General features: G+C 46.8%; 1 protein-coding gene across 2 annotated transcripts in view; it reads left to right on the top strand.

Annotated features, from left to right (window-relative positions):
* Positions 1–21737, top strand: part of MMP24 (matrix metallopeptidase 24) — a 336545-nt gene that overhangs the window by 289993 nt on the left and 24815 nt on the right. For both annotated transcript variants that reach the window (XM_063960118.1, XM_063960117.1), the window contains one exon: positions 14255–14466. In XM_063960118.1, coding sequence (XP_063816188.1) covers positions 14255–14466 — 212 coding nt within the window. The remainder of the gene's footprint in view (positions 1–14254; positions 14467–21737) is intronic.

The following is a 21737-nucleotide window of genomic DNA, read 5'->3' as shown; positions in this document are numbered from 1 at the left end:
GGAATTGAAGCATGGGTTCAGGCACTAGAGGAAGAGCTGCCTCAGAATATATCTGACACTGCCAGACAATATCTGTATCATATTACCACCGCTTCCCATTATGTTCAGGAGGCGTCCTCTGAGGCAGGAGTAATAGCCATCCTGGCTCGCCGAATTCTGTGGTTGAGGTCATGGAAGGTGGACCTGGACTCCAAAAAGACCTTGGAGGTACTCCCTTTTAAGGGAGACATTCTATTTGGGGAAGATCTGAATAAGATTGTGACTGACTTAGCGGCTGCTAAGACTGCTTTTCTATCAAATACTAATCCTTCTGCACAGAAGGCAAAGAGTACCACTTTTCGTTCCTTTCGACCTCAAGGGAAAGCAAAAGGTCAAGCATACCCGAGACAAGCTTGTGCTCCCAGAACCACTAAGCCCAAAGCAAAACACACCTGGGTTGCCCGTCAGCCTGCTTCTAAACAAGACAAGCCTGCTGCATGACGGGGCGGGCCTCCCCCTGGAGGATCCTAGGGTGGGAGGCCGACTTCTGCAGTTCACCCAGGTCTGGTTAAAGACCACTTCAGATGCATGGGTGCGAGAAGTCGTCTCTCATGGGTACGCAGTCTCTTTCAAGAGACACCCCCTTCGCCATTTCTGCACAACGGTTATTCCTTCGGATCCGTTGAAGGCGCAAGCTCTACACCTGGTTGTGCGTTCCCTCCTGGATACAGGAGTGGTATTGCCGGTACCCCTGTCCCAGAGAGATGGAGGATATTACTCGACCCTGCTTCTAGTCCCCAAAACCCAATGGGTCTTTCCGGCCTATACTCAACCTCAAATCACTGAACAAATTTGTGAGGGTGTCCAAGTTCCATATGGAAACATTGCGCTCGATTGTACTGGCCATGGAACCCGGAGATTATATGGTATCCCTGGATATACAAGATGCTTATCTGCATATACCTATTGCCATATCGCTTCAACAATATCTGCGGTTTGCTATTGGCAACATTCACTATCAGTTCCAGGCTCTGCTGTTTGGAGTGGCCACGGCCCCTCAGATCTTCACCAAGGTTATGGCCGTGAGGACGGCTCATCTCCGTCATCATGGAATCAGGATCCTGCCGTATCTGGACGACTTGCTGATCCTGGCGAACTCCCAATATGTCCTCCTCAGTCTTCTGCAACTTCCTACAAGCCCACGGGTGGCTCGTCAACTGGAAGAAGTCCTCGCTGGTCCCTGCTTGGCGCATGGTGCACCTTGGGGCACTGCTGGACACACACAGCCAAAGACTGTTTCTGTCTCCAGAGGAAGTCCTGAAACTTCAGGACAGGATCAGATACTCTCTCGCCCAAGAGTGTCGATAAACTCAGCGATGCAAGTACTAGGCCTCATGGTGTCGGCTTTTGACATGGTAGAGTACGCTCAGTTTCATTCCCGCCCTCTACAGAGGTTAATCCTTTCCAAGTGGAATGGCCTACCTCATCGGATCAGGTCTCAAATGATCTCCTTGACTTCGGAGGTTCGTCTGTCACTAAGCTGGTGGCTACAGGACCAGCAGTTGAGCAGGGGCTGTCCCTTCTGGATCCCCAACTGGGTCCTATGGACTACGGACGCCAGTCTGAGGGGTTGGGGCGCGTTGCTGGAGCAACACTCTCTCCAGGGTCGGTGGACCAAGGAGGAATCTCTCCTCCCGATAAACATTCTGGAATTGCGGGCAGTGTTCAATGCTTTGACTCTTGCCCTGCCTCTGATGCAGAACAGGCTTGTTCAAGTACAGTCAGACAGCGCCACCACAGTGGCTTACATAAATCATCAAGGCAGCACTTGAAGACGCATGGCAATGATGGAAGTGTCAAAAATCCTTCATTGGGCGGAACACCATCTGCCAGCAATATCATCAACATGCACGCCAGAGAGTGGAGTCTTCATCAAGATGCCTTTCAACTCCTAATGGACAAGTGGAGTCTACCAGACATAGACGTGATAGTGTCTCGACACAATCACAGTGTTTCGGTCTTCGGATCAAGAACAAGGGATCCTCAAGCAGCATTCGTGGACGCACTGGCAATTCCATGGAACTTTTGGCTGCCCTACGTGCCCTACATGTCACTTCTGCCCAGGATACTAGGGAAGTTCAAACAAGAAGGAGGAATACTACTTCTAGTTGCTCCAGCGTGGCCCAGACGGCATTGGTTCTCAGACCTGCAGGGTCTATCGATAGAGCGTCCTCTTCTACTTCCTCAACGCCAAGACCTCCTCGTTCAGGGCCCTTGTCTCTACCTGGACCTGGCCAGACTGGCTTTTACGGCGTGGCTCTTGAAGCTTCACTCCTGAAGCCCAAAGGATTCTCTGAGGCGGTTATCCAAACTATGCTAAAGGCCCGCAAGCCAGCCTCTGCATGGATTTATTATAGGGTCTGGAATTCTTACTTCACCTGGTGTGCTGCTAAGAATTACGATGCTTACAAGTTTACTACTTCCAGACTTCTGACTATTTTGCAACAAGGCCTGGATTTAGGACTTCATCTGGCCTCCCTCAAGGTTCACATATCTGCCTTGTCGGTGTGGTTTCAGAGAAAAATTGCGTCTATGCCTTGCGTTCATACATTCACTCGGGGCGTACTGCGGATTCAGCCTCCCTATGTCCCTCCTGTGGCTCCATGGGATTTGTCTGTTGTCCTGAATGCCCTGCAAGAGTCTCCATTTGAACCTCTTCAGTCAGTGGACCTTAAATAGCTTACAACTAAGGTCCTTTTCTTATTGGCTATTGCCTCTGCCAGAAGAGTATCGGACTTAGGCGCTTTATCCTGTCATCCACCCTTTTTGATTTTTCATCATGACCGAGCAGTTCTCCGAACTCGTCCTGGTTATTTATCTAAGGTGGTGTCATCTTTTCACCTTAACCAAGAGATTGTGGTTCCGGCATTCATCTCTTCTGACTTGTCCTCCAAAGAGCGGTCTTTGGATGTGGAAAGGGCTCTCCGTATATATGTGGAGAGGACTGCCTCTATTAGGTGGTCAGATGCCCTTTTCGTTCTATTTGGTTTCCAAAAACATGGCTGGCCTGCGAATAAGCAAACCTTGGCCAAATGGATTAGAATGGTGATTGCACAAGCTTATGCGCAGGCTGGGCTCCCGGCTCCTGCTGCTATTAAGGCCCATTCTACTTGGTCTGTTGGACCTTCTTGGGTGGCCCGCCGTGGCGCGTCCGCAGAACAATTGTGCAAGGCGGCTACGTGGTCCTCCGCGAACACGTTCATTAGGTTCTATGCCTTTGATACTTCCACCTCCCATGATGCTTCCTTTGGACGCCGGGTTCTCATACCCATTAAGGTGCATCCCCTCCCTTGAGGAACTGCTTTAGGACATCCCCGATGTTTTCCCTGTGGAACACAGTGTACCCCGGTGCAGAAAAGGAGATTTATGGTAGACTTACCATGGTCAAATCTCTTTCTGCGAGGTACACTGGGTTCCACAGGACGCCTACCCTGACATACTTAACTTCTTTGGGTTTGTATAGCATTAGCCGCTAGTCCCTTCTTCTGTCGTGAGAACGTGGTTCTATGTGACTAACATCTGCCTTCTCTTTTTCCTGCTTCTGCATTGGACTGGTTAACAAAACTGAGCTCACAGTGCCTGGAGGCGGGGTTATAGAGGAGGCCCCACAATGCATTCTGGGACAGTCTAAAGCTTTAGCCTGTTGGTGCCTCTGAATCAAGAGCCATCTCTACACCCCAATGTTTTCCCTGTGAAACCCAGTGTACCTCGCAAAAAGAGATTTAACCATGGTAAGTCTACCATAAATCTCCTTTTCATCTATAATTTAATATATAGTTTTCCATATGTGTTTTAGGTGTTAAAGGGCAAATATTGAGTAGTAGCCTTTAACTTCATAGGGGCTGATGTAGGGTTGCCTCTTTCTTGCATATAATTATACTGTGCATGTGCCAATAATGCACAAGTATGGGCTAATCAGGATTGTATGCGTTTTGATTGCACCTCCACATGTGTCAGATATACAGAATAGAGGAGTGATGGGGTGTTCTCGAGTAAGTAAAACTCATGGAGGGCATATTCAACAAATGCGTCCCATGCAGTCATGGATGTAAAGAAAAATATGCTTTAAACTCCTAACAGCGGAAGGATGTGTGTTTCATCTATCAAGATGTAACAGTGATAATAAAGATTTAAACACAAGAATTGGCAAATAAAGGTCAGATATTTACTGATAAAGAAATAATGACCAATAAAACTGTAGGAAAGGACAGCCAGGAATAAGTGTAGCCTATAAATGCACCACTAAACAACAAAAAAACATGCATTGCAGGTGGAGACTGCCCTTAGTGCCTTTATCAAACTCCAACTCTTCAACCATGACTGTCTCACCTGGTAGAGTGGTGTGGCTTACCCCATAAGGGTTATGGAGCCTACAAATCCAGTCAATGAAGGTGAATGCACCCCAAAAACATACTTGTATCCGGACACGCAATGTGATCTTCTGTCACAGCAAGGTTCTGACTAGAGAACTGCCCTACCTCCACCATATGCTACCCCCACCGACCAGTGACTCCTAACTGATCTCCACAAATAATCATAACCTGTCCTCAATTAAGTGAACACCATTAGACCAGTATAAATAATTATAGCGAAAACAGATTAACAGGTGTTAAACAACATACTGTAGCCACTGTTGCTTAACTTTTTTATGGGCCAATTCCTGACATCTCACCAAACAATGGACCACCATACAAGTTTAAATGAGGGCTAAGCAGCCAAAATAACTCCCAGGATTCTATACAATAGAGCACCACAGGGCCAAAGACTTTATCTTTCCATGACCATTGCCACTAAATGAATAACCAACACTCAAGGTAGTCCAAATTTGCTGACAGCCTCCCACAATAGCATTTTAATTGAATCCCATAGGAAACACCTAACACCAATCCAGCGCACTCTACTTGATCCTGGAAAGACAGATAATCTAGGTGCAGTCTTAGACCGAGCTGCCCAAAAACATAGGCGTGGCCTATGACCTCTCCTCTGAACAGCCCGCTGTCAGAGTCACAGGGCAAATTCTCACTACAGACAGCCACGGAAACCCAGCAGCCCTTACCCAGTTGATCAATTTTGCAACAGCTTATCTTATACAACACTGAACTCTCACCAATGTGAACTTCTGAACAAATGAAAGTTGCCACTGCTGTTTAAGACACTAAAATTCTAAAAGAAAAAGAACGTCATACTGTACCCTGCTTTTGCAACATTAGAAACCGCTGCCAGTAACGGAGGCAGTAGATTAATTTCAGGTCGAGTGCCTCCTGTCTTTAGGAGTCAGAGCCGACCCAGCCCAAGTCTTTAGAACCTTGGCAGTCATAAAGCTCTCTGGGGTATATTTACAGAGCAGCTGTAACCCATCCTTCCATGATTTTCTGCCCATAAAGGAGCCGCCACTACCCATTTTAATTTATAACATGGTTTATCATTGATCTCTCCTGCGGTCCCGCGATTATCAGAGCTTACTGCGTCTCCAATAGATAGTAAAGGGGATTGCATAATTACATCAAATTCATAGAACTATGACAAGCTTAGCCTATCACAGTTTCACAACACCTTCTCAGCTAGCATTATGCTTATGATGTAGCTGCCGAAGAGAAGAGTCTAGTCTTTCTTTTCCTTCCCCGGCAAGATGTCACCGAACTAGACATCCAATAAGCACACTGCTCTCTTAGCATTAAAGCACCGCACATGGGAACTGCTTTATTTGTAAAGCAATCCGGAAAATCTTTCATGAACCCCACTGCTGGAGTATTATGGCTTTTCTGAGGTTGCAAGTTACCATCTTAGCACTATCCTTTTCTAAAGTGCAGTGGCAACTCATCTTAAATATTTAGGGCAAGTATGCATGTGATAGCCGGGCAGCGCCAGGTCCGTCACTGATTATAAAGCATTGGATGCCAGGCCGTCTCATCACATAAGCAAGCAGTTTATTCACAGTTCAGACACAACAATCACATGTAATTTCTTGTTCTCCTCTCTCCAGCACAATATTCATATGGGTTACATGAGGTTAGCATTTCCTTCCATTCGCTTCAAAGGCAATAACAGCATAAACAATGATGGGACAGCATTACATTACATACCAGCGCAGTCTCTGGGAATCAGTAGTGCGGCGGCCGCAAACTGATATTCATTTCGGTGCGTTCTTCCCCAATTCGCTTGGGGTTATGTGCAGTGTATATAAACGGAATCTCTCATGGACTCGTCACTGGGGGCCTTCTACCACACGTGGTTTCCTACCACTTACCCAGACAGTCCTTTCCCGAAGACTCACACCTCCCGTCCTGCTTCTTGGGTACCCATGAAGGTGGGGATCCCCTTTGTTCCTGGTTCCTTGACTGTACTCTGCATACTGTGGCTCTCACACTGCACTCTCCATCTCTCACTGAAGCTGCTGGCTCTTCTGTTACACTGCAGATATCGGCTCTCCCTATCTTCATAGCAACACCCACACCCTGCTCTTCTCTCCATAATGCCAGGGGCTGTGGGATGCCATGCCTGTCCCACAGCTCTAGCATGGGCTCTCATCCCTGGTCACTTAGCCTGTGCCTTCCATCCCAGTTTTAAGCTCACACTCCACTGTAGCCTGTCTTTTGTTCCTTGTCCTAAAACCCCCCTCCATGTGGCAGGGTCTGCCAGAACTGGTTTAACTGGTTTTGGGACCAAAAAATCCCCCACTCACTGATAAGAATCAAATGGCTTTTGGAACTTTCCAATATCTGTTAACATTTCAGTATGCCACACGCATATGTAGCCCTTAGTCAGGTTGTGGAGGCAAGAGGCAAACTACATCATAAACAGGTCATCATAACAGGTTTTCTGTCCCAGTCAAGATGATCCCTTGACAACAGTTACATTTTAAATAATTAAACTATTAGGCCAAAATAAGGAAAATGGAATTCAGAATGTAAGCCAGCTTCTAACCCATCAGCAGTAAAAGGGGGATTACAAGCAACGTGGGAATAGGGGTAATAGAGGTCTTGCACTGTAAACATCACAGAAATTCGTCAAACCCACATACATTTACTTTGATTTCTACTCCCAGATGAATAGCAAACATGTGTATGATTGAGTGCTGAACAAATTCATGACCTCAGTGCTGTGAGGCGATAATGCCTCAAGGGGGTGAGGGGGGGGGGGGGGGAGGGTGAGGCCACATGTTTCCTCCCTGTAAAACTTCATAACGGCAGAGAGTGGACTTCGGACATGACAATCATGAGCTCCTTCTCTGGGAACAGGGCTAATAACAGGAGAATGCTGGGAAGTGCCAGAAGCCAAAGCATCATGTGAGAGCACAATTCAGCTATACCCAATCCTCTCAGTGTCAGAAAGATGCCCTCTTTTTTTTTTTTATTAAGTGTTTTTTATTGACATTTTCTCTATCGTCCTAAGTGGATGCTGGGGTTCCTGAAAGGACCATGGGGAACAGCGGCTCCGCAGGAGACAGGGCACAAAAGCAAAGCTTTTACAGGTCAGGTGGTGTGTACTGGCTCCTCCCCCTATGACCCTCCTCCAGACTCCAGTTAGATTTTTGTGCCCGGCCGAGAAGGGTGCAATTCTAGGTGGCTCTCATAAAGAGCTGCTTAGAGAGTTTAGCTTAGGTTTTTTATTTTACAGTGATTCCTGCTGGCAACAGGATCACTGCAACGAGGGACAGAGGGGAGAAGAAGTGAACTCACCTGCGTGCAGGATGGATTGGCTTCTTGGCTACTGGACATGAAGCTCCAGAGGGACGATCACAGGTACAGCCTGGATGGTCACCGGAGCCACGCCGCCGGCCCCCTCACAGATGCTGAAGCAAGAAGAGGTCCAGAATCGGCGGCTGAAGACTCCTGCAGTCTTCTTAAGGTAGCGCACAGCACTGCAGCTGTGCGCCATTTTCCTCTCAGCACACTTCACACGGCAGTCACTGAGGGTGCAGGGCGCTGGGGGGGGGCGCCCTGGGAGGCAAATGAAAACCTTTAAAAAGGCTAAAAATACCTCACATATAGCCCCAGAGGCTATATGGAGATATTTACCCCTGCCTAAATGTACTAAATAGCGGGAGACGAGCCCGCCGAAAAAGGGGCGGGGCCTATCTCCTCAGCACACGGCGCCATTTTCTGTCACAGCTCCGCTGGTCAGGAAGGCTCCCAGGTCTCTCCCCTGCACTGCACTACAGAAACAGGGTATAACAGAGAGGGGGGGCAGAATAAATGGCAATATATTAATATAAAAGCAGCTATAAGGGAGCACTTAATCATAAGGCTATCCCTGTCATATATAGCGCTTTTTGGTGTGTGCTGGCAGACTCTCCCTCTGTCTCCCCAAAGGGCTAGTGGGTCCTGTCTTCGTATAGAGCATTCCCTGTGTGTCTGCTGTGTGTCGGTACGTGTGTGTCGACATGTATGAGGACGTTATTGGTGTGGAGGCGGAGCAATTGCCAAATATGAGGATGTCACCTCCTAGGGGGTCGACACCAGAATGGATGCCTTTATTTGTGGAATTACGGGATAGCGTCAACTCACTTAAGCAGTCGTTTGCCGACATGAGGCGGCCGGACACTCAATTAGTGTCTGTCCAGGCGCCTCAAACACCGTCAGGGGCTGTAAAACGTCCCTTGCCTCAGTCGGTCGACACAGACCCAGACACAGGCACTGATTCCGGTGGTGAAGGTGACGAATCAACCGTATTTTCCAGTAGGGCCACACGTTATATGATTTTGGCAATAAAGGAGATGTTACATTTAGCTGATACTACAGGTACCACTAAACAGGGTATTATGTGGGGTGTGAAAAAACTACCAGTAGTTTTTACCGAATCAGAAGAATTAAATGACGTGTGTGATGAAGCGTGGGGTGCCCCGAAAAAAAACTGCTAATTTCAAAGAAGTTATTGGCTTTATACCCTTTCCCGCCAGAGGTTAGGGAGCGCTGGGAAACACCTCCTAGGGTGGACAAAGCGCTAACACGCTTATCAAAACAAGTGGCGTTACCCTCTCCTGAGACGGACGCACTTAAAGATCCATCAGATAGGAGGATGGAAAATATCCAAAAAGGTATATACACACATGCAGGTGTTATACTACGACCAGCTATTGCGACTGCCTGGATGTGCAGTGCTGGGGTAGTTTGGTCAGAGTCCCTGATCGAAAATATTGATACCCTGGACAGGGACAATATTTTACTGTCGTTAGAACAAATAAAGGATGCATTTCTTTATATGCGTGATGCACAGAGAGATATCTGCACACTGGCATCACGGGTAAGTGCTATGTCCATTTCGGCCAGAAGAGCTTTATGGACACGACAGTGGACAGGCGATGCGTAGAGGAGTTATTTGAGGTCGGTCTATCGGATTTGGTGGCCACGGCTACGGCCGGGAAATCCACCTTTCTACCTCAAGTCACTCCCCAACAGAAAAAGGCACCGACCTTTCAACCGCAGCCCTTTCGTTCCTTTAAAAATAAGAGAGCAAAGGGCTATTCATATCTGCCACGAGGCAGAGGACGAGGGAAGAGACAGCAACAGGCAGCTCCTTCCCAGGAACAGAAGCCCTCCCCGGCTTCTACAAAAGCCTCAGCATGACGCTGGGGCTTCGCAAACGGACTCGGGGGCGGTAGGCGGTCGTCTCAAAAATTACAGCGCGCAGTGGGCTCACTCGCAGGTAAATCCCTGGATCCTGCAGATAATATCTCAGGGGTACAGGTTGAAATTAGAGACAGAGCCACCTCGCCGTTTCCTGAAGTCTGCTTTACCAACGTCCCCCTCAGAAAGGGAGACGGTTTCGGAAGCCATTCACAAGCTGTATTCTCAGCAGGTGATAGTCAAGGTACCTCTTCTACAACAAGGGAAGGGGTATTATTCCACTCTATTTGTGGTACCGAAGCCGGATGGCTCGGTAAGGCCTATTCTAAATCTGAAGTCCTTGAACCTATACATAAAGAAGTTCAAGTTCAAGATGGAGTCACTCAGAGCAGTGATAGCGAACCTGGAAGAAGGGGACTTTATGGTATCCTTGGACATCAAGGATGCGTATCTCCACGTTCCAATTACCCCTCACACCAGGGGTACCTCAGGTTCGTTGTACAAAACTGTCACTATCAGTTTCAGACGCTGCCGTTTGGTTTGTCCACGGCACCTCGGGTCTTTACAAAGGTAATGGCCGAGATAATATTTCTTCTTCGAAGAAAAGGCGTATTAATTATCCCATACTTGGACGATCTCCTAATAAGGGCAAGGTCCAGAGAACAGCTAGAGATGGGTTTAGCACTATCTCAAGAGGTGCTAAAGCAGCACGGATGGATTCTGAATATTCCAAAATCCCAATTAATGCCGACAACTCGTCTGCTGTTCCTGGGGATGATTCTGGACACAGTTCAGAAAAAAGGTTTTTCTTCCCGAAGAAAAAGCCAAGGAGTTATCTGACCTGGTCAGGAACCTCCTAAAACCAGGAAAGGTGTCTGTACATCAATGCACAAGAGTCCTGGGAAAAAAAAAAAAAAAATGGTAGCTTCTTACGAAGCAATCCCTTTCGGCAGATTCCATGCAAAGGGATCTGTTGGACAAATGGTCAGGGTCGCATCTTCAGATGCACCTGCGGATAACCCTGTCGCCGAGGACAAGGGTATCACTTCTGTGGTGGTTGCAGGAGGCTCATCTATTGGAGGGCCGCAGATTCGGCATACAGGATTGGATCCTGGTGACCACGGATGCCAGCCTGAGAGGCTGGGGAGCAGTCACACAGGGAAGAAATTTCCAGGGAGTGTGGTCGAGCCTGAAAAAGTCTCTTCACATAAGCATTCTGGAACTAAGAGCAATCTACAATGCTCTAAGCCAGGCGGAACCTCTGCTTCAAGGAAGACCGGTGTTGATCCAGTCGGACAACATCACGGCAGTCGCCCATGTAAACAGACAGGGCGGCACAAGAAGCAGGAGGGCAATGGCAGAAGCTGCCAGGATCCTTCGCTGGGCGGAGAATCACGTGATAGCACTGTCAGCAGTATTCATCCCGGGCGTGGACAACTGGGCAGCAGACTTCCTCAGCAGACACGACCTTCACCCGGGAGAGTGGGGACTTCATCCAGAAGTTTTCCACATGCTATTAAACCGTTGGGTAAAACCAATGGTGGACATGATGGCGTCTCGCCTCAACAAAACACTGGACAGGTATTGCGCCAGGTCAAGAGATCCGCAGGCAATAGCTGTGGACGCGCTGGTAACACCTTGGGTGTACCAGTCGGTATATGTGTTTCCTCCTCTGCCTCTCATACCAAAGGTATTGAGGATTATACGGCAAAGAGGAGTAAGACTAGTGGCTCCGGATTGGCCAAGAAGGACTTGGTACCCGGAACTTCAAGAGATGGTCACGGACGATCCGTGGCCTCTACTTCTGAGAAGGGACCTGCTTCAGCAGGGTCCTTGTCTTTTTCAAGACTTACCGCGGCTGCGTTTGACGGCATGGCGTTGAATGCCAGATCCTAAAAGGAAAAGGCATTCCAGAAGAAGTCATTCCTACCTTGATAAAGGCAAGGAAGGAAGTCACCGCGAAGCATTATCGCCGTATTTGGCGAAAATATGTTGCGTGGTGCGAGCAGCGGAGTGCTCCGATGGAGGAATTTCAACTGGGTCGTTTTCCTACATTTCCTGCAATCAGGATTGTCTATGGGTCTCAAATTGGGATCTATTAAGGTTCAAATTTCGGCCCTATCAATATTCTTCCACAAAGAATTGGCCTCAGTCCCTGAGGTCCAGATTTTTATCAAAGGAGTACTGCATATACAGCCTCCTGTGGTGCCTAAGGTGGCACCGTGGGATCTAAATGTAGTTTTAGATTTCCTCAAATCCAATTGGTTTGAACCACTAAAGAATGTGGATTTGAAATATCTCACATGGAAAGTGACTATGTTACTGGCCCTGGCTTCGGCCGGGAGAGTATCTGAACTGGCGGCTTTGTCTTATAAAAGCCCTTATTTAATTTTCCATTCGACATAGGGCAGAGCTGCGGACACGTCCGCATTTTCTCCCTAAGGTGGTATCAGCGTTTCACCTGAACCAGCCTATTGTAGTGCCTGCGGCTACAGACGACTTGAAGGACTCCAAGTTGTTGGACGTTGTCAGAGCCTTAAAAATATACATTTAAAGGACGGCTGGAGTCAGAAAATCTGACTCGCTGTTTATACTGTATGCACCCAACAAGTTGGGTGCACCTGCTTCTAAGCAGTCGATTGCTCGTTGGTTTTGTAACAAAATTCAACTTGTACATTCTGTGGCAGGCCTGCCACAGCCTAAATCTGTTAAGGCCCATTCCGCAAGGAAGGTGGGCTCATCTTGGGCGGCTGCCCGAGGGGTCTCGGCATTACAACTCTGCCGAGCAGCTACGTGGTCAGGGGAGAACACGTTTGTAAATTTTTACAAATTTGATACCCTGGCAAAGGAGGACCTGGAGTTCTCTCATTCGGTGCTGCAGAGTCATCCGCACTCTCCCGCCCGTTTGGGAGCTTTGGTATAATCCCCATGGTCCTTTCAGGAACCCCAGCATCCACTTAGGACGATAGAGAAAATAAGAATTTACTTACCGATAATTCTATTTCTCGGAGTCCGTAGTGGATGCTGGGCGCCCATCCCAAGTGCGGATTATCTGCAATACTTGTACATAGTTATTGTTAACTAATTCGGGTTATTGTTTAGGAAGCCATCTTTCAGAGGCTCCTCTGTTATCATACTGTTAACTGGGTTTAGATCACAAGTTGTACGGTGTGATTGGTGTGGCTGGTATGAGTCTTACCCGGGATTCAAAATCCTCCCTTATTGTGTACGCTCGTCCGGGCACAGTACCTAACTGGAGTCTGGAGGAGGGTCATAGGGGGAGGAGCCAGTACACACCACCTGACCTGTAAAAGCTTTGCTTTTGTGCCCTGTCTCCTGCGGAGCCGCTGTTCCCCATGGTCCTTTCAGGAACCCCAGCATCCACTACGGACTCCGAGAAATAGAATTATCGGTAAGTAAATTCTTATTTTCAAAACATTACAGTAAAACACAAGTCGCACATAACCCAGAAGTGCTGGCAGAAAAGTTGCAGTATATCAGAGATTGCAGATACCTAAGTAATGTGTACAGTAGGCCAGAGCCAAAGGTGACCCACACATTATACAGAAAACAAAGACTAATTGACATTGATCCCCATGTGTGTAACATATTATCAGCCTATGATCAGCCTATGACACTCTGAGTCGCATCAGGAGGAAATGGTGGAGGGAAAACAAGAGAGGAATAAAAGAGAACAAAGGGGGTCATTCCGAGTTGTTCGCTTGTTGCCGATTTTAGCTATACTGCGATTAGTCGCTTACTGCGCATGCGCAAGGTTCGCAGAGCGCATGCGCTTAGTTATTTTACACAAAAGTTAGGTATTTTACTCACGGCATAACTAAGCCTTTTCATCGCTGTGCTGATCGTAGTGTGATTGACAGGAAGTGGGTGTTTCTGGTCGGAAACTGGCCGTTTTCTGGGAGTGTGCAGAAAAACGCAGGCATTTCAGGGAAAAACGCGGGAGTGGCTGGAGAAACGGGGGAGTGTCTGGCCGAACGCTGGGTGTGTTTGTGACGTCAAACCAGGAACGAAACTGACTGAACTGATCGCAATGTAGGAGTAAGTCTCGAGCTACTCAGAAACTGCTAAGAATTTTCTATTCGCAATTCTGCTAATCTGTCGTTCGCAATTCTGCTATGCTAAGATACACTCCCAGAGGGCGGCGGCTTAGCGTGTGCAATGCTGCTAAAAGCAGCTAGCGAGCGAACAACTCGGAATGAGGGCCAATATTCTGTTCAATTTCAAACATTAAGGAGAGGCATTGTCATCATCTGCAGATAGGGATCTTAGGCCATAATAATTTAATAATAAACAAGTCAAATACTGTATCTTTTCAACAGGAATTTTTCACAAACAGAAAACCCCACTATAATAGTGATTATAAAATGTATCTGTTATTAACATATTGTTGCTTTACAAATAAGAGGTTTTTTTAAATACAAATCCTTAAAAATGAACATTTCTTTTATAAATATTATAGTAGAGACTAACAATTGTCATATAGGTTGCTGAGATAGAAAATTAGAATATGGTAAATAGTAGTTACAAGTGACCCTGAGGCAATTTGTTTAAAATGTAATTACAGTATTTTTATACATGGTTCTCATATACTGTTCTTAAATTCCAAAATATTTTTTGTTGATTTCAAGGTCCCCCTACCGAAACATTGGAGCCTACAAGACCTTTGCCCACACTTCCCCCGCGTAGAATTCAATCCACTTCTGAAAGAAAGCATGAAAGACAGCCAAGGCCCCGTGCTCCATCAGGGGAGAAACCGGCCCATCCAGGCAGCAGGCCAAATATATGTGATGGAAATTTTAACACTGTTGCTCTTTTTAGAGGCGAGATGTTTGTCTTCAAGGTAATCATAATCATCAGTATTGATGCTTTACTGTAATATATACTGTATATGTACTGTCTTTATATAAATATCTATATGGGCAAAACATTGGTGTTGGTTCAGTAGGTGGATCCAGTGGTATACACTTTGGCAGCAATGGACTCTCACTCCAGTGGCAATCTCTAAGGGCATAATTTGTCTCTTGCTTGTACATTGTAGCCGTGATTACTCTAATTTGGTAATAGTGTTAATCTGGGTACACATTAGATGTGATTTTTTAACAATATACACGATAACGATGCCCCCTCTGTCGTCTGTACATGCAGTTAATTTTGGACTATATAGTCCAAAACTGCATGTTCAGGCCAGTGGCAAGGTGACGTCACTGAACGAATATCGTTTGCCATATCGTTCAGTGTGTACGCACCTGATAGCTGCTGTGCATTTTTGCACAGCGGGCGATCAGGTCATAACAGTGCATGCGTATGCACTGCAATGCGCACGCGCGCCGGACAACATCAACGAGGATCACCGTTCAGAGATTGGATGGGGCGAAAAATCAGTTTGCACGGTCATTCGCAAAGTGATTCACAGGAAGAGGCCGTTTGTGGGTGGCAAGTGAGCATTTACTGGGAGTGTCCGGAAGAACGCAGGCATGCCCAAGCATTTTCAGAGAGGGTGTCTGACATCAGCTCCGGCTCCGATCAGCCTGTTCTCATCACACTGGAAGAGTAAGTCCTGGGCTGCGCAGAGACTGCACACACAGAATTTTAGCAGTACGGCGTACACATAGCATTGCACACTTGCACAGTGAATATACACTCCCACTATAGGCAGCGACTATCTGATCGCAGTCCAGCAAAAAAACACAGCCCGGTGATCAGATCTGAATTACCCCCTCCCCATATGGTTTAACTGGGAGTAAAACGCAAACGCTAGATTATATAGTTTATGGAGCACATGGTCTGTTTGACCAGCTTGTGACTGGGTCCTCTACAAATAACGAACTGCTTGACCGCACACTGCCAGCTATTGCTGGCTAGATGTTGCTTACAGCACCCAGTGTTCTACCCACTAAGTGACTAGCAAGCAACTACCTGGCAGATGAGCGTACATTAGCAAACAGATATGCAGGCCTGCCATGCACTAGCCCTCAGATTAAGGTCTGCTTGTTTACTTGCCACCATTGAGGATTTTATTTTAATCACAGGAATTAGAAGTTGTAAAGATGTGCTCCCTGCTTAGCAGGTTGTATGGGGACCAAAAAATCCATTGACTGGCCTTCGCACATTGGGCCTCATTCAGATGTGGCTGTTCTTGCTGCTGCTGCTATCTTTTGCCGTACGCAATTATGATTATTTGCTAATATGGGCAGAAGCTAACCTGAGCTGCTGTCACATCACTTCCGTCCATAATCATATAATTACTGATAGATCAGGACCATCGTCACAAATCGAAACATGTCGCAGAATCTGAGTGGCTGTGAAGATGCACTAGCTGAGCTGCTCTCCCGGGACACAGAGGACTCTCCAGTAGCAAGTAAGATCGCAACTGCTTTTTTATGCACGCCCGGAAAATGCCATCTGAATGGCCATGACATGCCTGTGTTTACCCCAACCACTCCCCGTTACAAACCCCAGAGGCTGTCTTCCTGTCACTCACTTTGTGACTAATAACTTGGTGTGACCGCTACAGCAATTCAATCGCTGTGCGTACGCACTGCAGTTTAGACACATGTGAATTAAGAAAACAACGGCTGATTTACTTACAATAGCAGCATTGCGACCGTATCTGAATGAGGCCCATTATTTCAGTAAGTTGATCCACATTTAAATGTATGGCAGAACTATTAAATGAGCCATATTATTTATTTCTTCTAAAGGGGTGTGATACAAAAGATAGGCAATTTTTCATGTAGACCGTTTGACCTTGTTGATCTTTTGGCTGTCGACCTTTTGACCCTGTCAATCCCTTGACTGTCGAATCTATGGTGTTGACCTATTGACTCTTGACCTTGCAACTGTTTATCTATCATCCACCTCCCTTCTAAAGAAAAAACTATAATTCTTTAGGCAGTCCGTTGATTGGGGGGACATACTGCTGTAGACAATCTCCTGTACCCCATAAAAAAAACTTTCATGTCTTTAAAACATAAAATAATTGCATGTGAGTTAAAACAGAAAGAATTTTTTTTCCTGTCTTCCTACACTTTCACAGATAGTTTACACTAGAATGCTGCTAAATCTGTCTCTTCCCCCGTATTTGCACACAGTGACATTTGGCAGGGAAGATAAGCGAACGCCTTGAAAAAAAGATACAGAGGGATAAAGTATTAGTTAAATGAACAGTATACTCAGGGTACAGATGATTCCCCATAAAGCTAGCCTCAATACGCTATTCAGCGCGAGATGCCTGGCGTGAGTGAGCCATCAGTTCCCAACTTTTTTGCTGATAATGCATCTAATACCTTTACACCAAGCTTTTGAAACAGGTTATTGCTAGGTCTACCCAGGTCACAGCTTGGTGTAAAAGGGTCCTTAAAAAATTACCCAGGTCGAGTGATCAGTGAATCTGACCCTGGTAGCTCCCAGGGTTGAACCCAGGTAATACCTCTTTTATACCGCAAATGGCGGATCACACCAAGGAGCCTCAGCCCCTTTCCCACCACACTTTCCAACCCGGCATATTGCCGAGTTGTTGACGTTGCTGATGACGCGGCAGGGGCGGCGCTTGGAGATCGCAAGATCTCCAAGCACCGCCCGTCCATACACTATGAATGGGAGTCGGGTCAATGCGATCCGGCTACCGTTTACACAGCGCAGCTTGCCGGGTTGAACCTGTGTTCAACCCTGCAAGCTACCCGAGTTGGAATACCAGGTCATTCGACCCAGATTATTCCAACTGGGCCCTTTCTCCTTCAGCCACTAGGGGCCACTGGAGCGTAGTTACAATGGGGAAATAGTAGGCAGTAGTTGGGAGCTGGCACTTTAAAATTCTCACACTGTGGCTAGCTCCTCCCCTACTATCTCCCCTCCAAGCCAGTCTTAGTTTAGTGCCCGAGGTAGCTGGTTCACTTGGGTTTAGCTGAAGAATTTTTTCTTTTTTCTTTATTATTTTATTTTTCTTTCACACACTCACAGACTGGCAGCTCTGCCACTGCCAGTCTGCACCGCGGGAGCTGCCGGCGGGGTCCCATCGCAGCTGCGTGCGGCTCGGGATGGGCCCCGGCTGAGGGAGACACTGAGCTCTCCTGAGTTGGCCGGACACCGCTGCGTGCGGCGCGTGTCGGGGCCACTCCATCCAGCAGAAGATTCCGGCAGCATGGCAGCGGTGAGTATCAAAAATGGCCGGACACCGCTGCGTGCGGCGCGTGTCGGGGCCGCTGGGTCGAAACGCCTGACGGAAGGAAGCGGTGAGTACAATCTCCCCCCCTCCCCCTCCAGACTGATGTATGTTTTTACATTTTTCAGTTTCAGTGTTTTAATACATGGATGGACAGGCTCCCCTATACTCTCCAGTCAGACAGGCTGGAGTGCATATAAGGCTTACTAATTTGAAATTGGCGCCATTATGTGGGGGGCGGAGCTTCAGCCCGCTCTGTAAGCGGGCTCAGCGCTCTTCACTCCCCGGCTGCAGCATACAGGCAGCCGGGTGATAAATTTACATATATCATATATCTGTGTAATAATTAGCATAGCTCTCATGGCAGAGTGGTAACACCTATGGTTACGATGCCCACGAGCTAGGGTTCGATTCCAGCAAAGGACACACTCTCCCCGGCCGCAGCTTACACACTTACAGGCAGCCGGATGATAGTGCGGTTTTAATTTGAAAGTGACCGGAGCAGGGGGGCGGAGCTAACTCCCGCTCCGTTCGGCGGGCTCAGGCTTTCCGCTCCCCGGCCGCAGCATACAGGCGGCCGGGGGATGCATGGGCGCTTTCCGCTTACTATACAGCAGATTTGAATTTGGCGCTGAAGCGTAGGGGGCGGAGCTAACTCCCGCTCTGTACGGCGGGCTTTCTCCGCTCCCCAGCCGCTGCAGCATGACGAGACGCCGCTCCACAGTCCCCTGCTCCCCGGGCCACTGAAAGCTCCTTTCCTCTCCTAGCTGTGCAGGGAGGATTCTTTACATGTATAAGGTATGAGGGGGGTGAAGCTTATTCCCCCCGGCGGAGGCTCCCAGCTCTCATTGTCTCTAGGCAACACACCTGTCTCTGGAGTTTGTAGCTTTTCTGTGCAGTGTGCTGCAGAAATATTGTTACATCTTGCTTTGGCTACATTCCTCCTGCAGGGGAGTCCTCTGCCCCATTTCAGACATTTAGATCAGGGAATCTGCTCTATTACAGGAGCTGGGACTCAGCTCATTGATAATTAAAAATCTACTGTGCAGTATTTCTTTACCCTACAAATACACAGTATTTATCTACCCTATTAGGTGCACAGTAATTATCTACCCTATTAGGTGCACAGTATTTATCTGCCCTATTAGGTGCATGGGTTCACTGTGGTGTGTGTATATAGATATATATAGATATGTTTGTATATATATATTTAAGTGTGTGTGGGTATGTATATAGATATATCCATACAATACCATATATAGGGGATAAAACAAACACTTCCGCAATGTTTTCTAGAAACAGAATACCCCACCTTGCCACATAACATTTTCACCAATCTTTTCTCGCAGGCTGGTCACCATTTTGAAAAGCCAGCGGAACCTCCGAGAAACATCGGGTGCACCTTAATTAGCGGTACACTACATACAGGGCGGGGTGTTGCCTTCCCTTTATTATTCCTTGGTGTCACTAGTTACTAATGCTATTTGTAATTTGGGGAATGAGTGTAAGGCATCAGACAAATAGCGCTGCGGCTCAGTACGCTAGTATCGGGTATCTGTACAGGGGTTTGAATCCAAACAAAACTTTAAGGGGAGCTCCTATAGCCTAGGGCTAAGACTCCTGTCCCAGAGCGCAGCGCTACTGGTTCAGGTCTCCGCTGCTCCAGAAAGTTTATTTGAATCGTGTCGGTCACTACACGTTATAGTGCAGACCTTACATAGGGCTGTGTTTATTTAACCCACCTTTTCTCCTTTCGTTGGTCTCACCTGGGATAGTCAAAGAATTCCCTCTTAGGTGTGAAGTATGCGGTGGAGCCATCTGCTTAGCCCTCCACGCACCTGCAGGACACTCCGGTTTGAACAGCTCAGATTATGCAGGTAATGTCACTGAAGGGTTAGCTCTTCTGTCTTTGTAAATATTACTTTTTATATGATCAATTTCCTTATAATAAGTATAGTGTAAAAGTGAATATTTCTACCTCCCTAATGAAGGGTTAAACATGCTATATGAATTGTTATGTGTTTGAATAGACACGTACGCACTCTCTACAAGATGCCTTTGTCTGTTCATATAATATAAGGCTTGTGTGTGTCTTATCTTCAAGGACAATTACATACCAGATCAAAACTGTTACTTCTGTGTGTTACTAAAATATCCTGCATGTAATGTCGTATGCTACTTCTATTTATCCAATCATATGCTTGCACATATTGTATACACCCATGTTTCTTTTCTATATAGTACTCTGTAATTTATTAAATAAACAGTGTGAATTTTTACTGCTTGTGTTGTGCATGTAACTGATAGCGTAAAGGTTTACACTCCCAGACGTCTGAGAGGCCATCACATCGAGGGTTAAAGAATATAAGGGCAGATCCTTTCAGCTGGGGGCTATGTCCGGAATTCAGTGATCGTCCCTGAATGGTAAAAATAGAGAATTTATTGTCTGTCTTTGCCATACAGGATTGCGGTCATACACTGAAGCTGAATCCGTGTCAGTGTTCCGGGAACACGTGACAAGGTAATATTTAAGTCCGGGACTTAATATTACGAAGTTTTATGTAAAAGCATAAAACAGGTATCAGGGATACCATAGAATCTTTAATGTCTGGGACTTAAAGATACGTCTGAGAAAGGACCAGGAGTCCAAGCGCAATTCTCCAAAGACGTTAGTATCTGGGATACTTAAACATAGACCTGGGGTCTATACGTAACGTAGATTATACCTCGATCTGATCGTCTATATATATATTCTTGTATGTTGTAGTGAGATAAGTTCTTATATTTGGTTCAGACGGCTGGTAAGTTTTCGTCTGCCAGATATCTTTACTCAAACACTTTTCTTGCTTCCTGTTTAAAACGCTGTATTTTTCTGACATCTTGTACGAATGGTAAGCGTACCCGTCAAAAGATTTCATGTTCTCATTATACAGATAATATTGTGATATTGCCAATGACTAATTAACTGGTGTTAGCTAATGCATGCATAGAAAGTTTTTGTAAATTGCATTTTTTGTTGTGAAATTGCGTAGAAAGCTGGTGTAGATTGCATTTACTATGGGAGGGGGTCAGAGTAAGACAGTCATTTGTCCCCCGCCCCTCCCTGGTGAGACATGCAAGATGTGTGTCGCCCGCAACTCTACCTCAGAGTGTTGCTTGGTTGACCCATGGGTGGATGGTTTGGCGGGATGGACAGAGAAAGCAGGACAGGACCCATTCCTACGGGAAGGCAGTAATTACCCTTTCTATATGGAGATTTAAGAAAAAATGTCAGTTCCCAATAGCACAGAAGCGAAGCTGCAGAGAACTGTAAATCTTTGAAAATCCCTCTCGCCTCCCCCCTTTGCATTCCAATGTATCCTGCGCTCAGAGACACAAATCTCTTGGCAGCAGTAACCCTTTCACACTAGATGGGATCGCCTCCAACTTCACTGCTGGAGGGTGCGTCCACTAGCTCTATCCCTAGCACCAATAACCCAGAGTTTAGATAATAGTAAAACACTGTCCCAAGCCCACCATTACCCTCGATGGCTGTATATCTTATTTGCGCAAAGCTTGCAAAGGACGCAGCTATACACATATGAAGGAGGTCTTTAAAACCCGTGCTCCTTTGCCTGTGCTTTTTTGCCTGTCGCTGTAGCTTGTAAACAGAAACCTTCATAGTCTGTTACTGCGTTTTGGAAAAGGTTTAAGGACTGCTGGACAGATGACGCTGTATACCTTTGCTTAACTCAGAAAGCTTACTCATTTCCCCACCCACTCATGCCTATCAGAGCTCCGGACGCTTTGACAGACAGAACCAACCCCGCAGTCAGGGAAGATTCCAAAGACCCCGCGCACTGACGGGGCCCGGAGGAGGGTATCCCAGCCTTTATTCAACTCTCCCGTCATAGTAAAGATTCACCTCTGCTGCCACTTATTATAAATGGAAGTAAAATTCCCTTTTTAGT

Source organism: Pseudophryne corroboree, chromosome 3 (assembly GCF_028390025.1).
Source record: "Pseudophryne corroboree isolate aPseCor3 chromosome 3, aPseCor3.hap2, whole genome shotgun sequence".
In the NCBI taxonomy this organism is placed as follows: domain Eukaryota; kingdom Metazoa; phylum Chordata; class Amphibia; order Anura; family Myobatrachidae; genus Pseudophryne; species Pseudophryne corroboree.
This window is presented reverse-complemented; position numbering and strand designations above follow the sequence as displayed.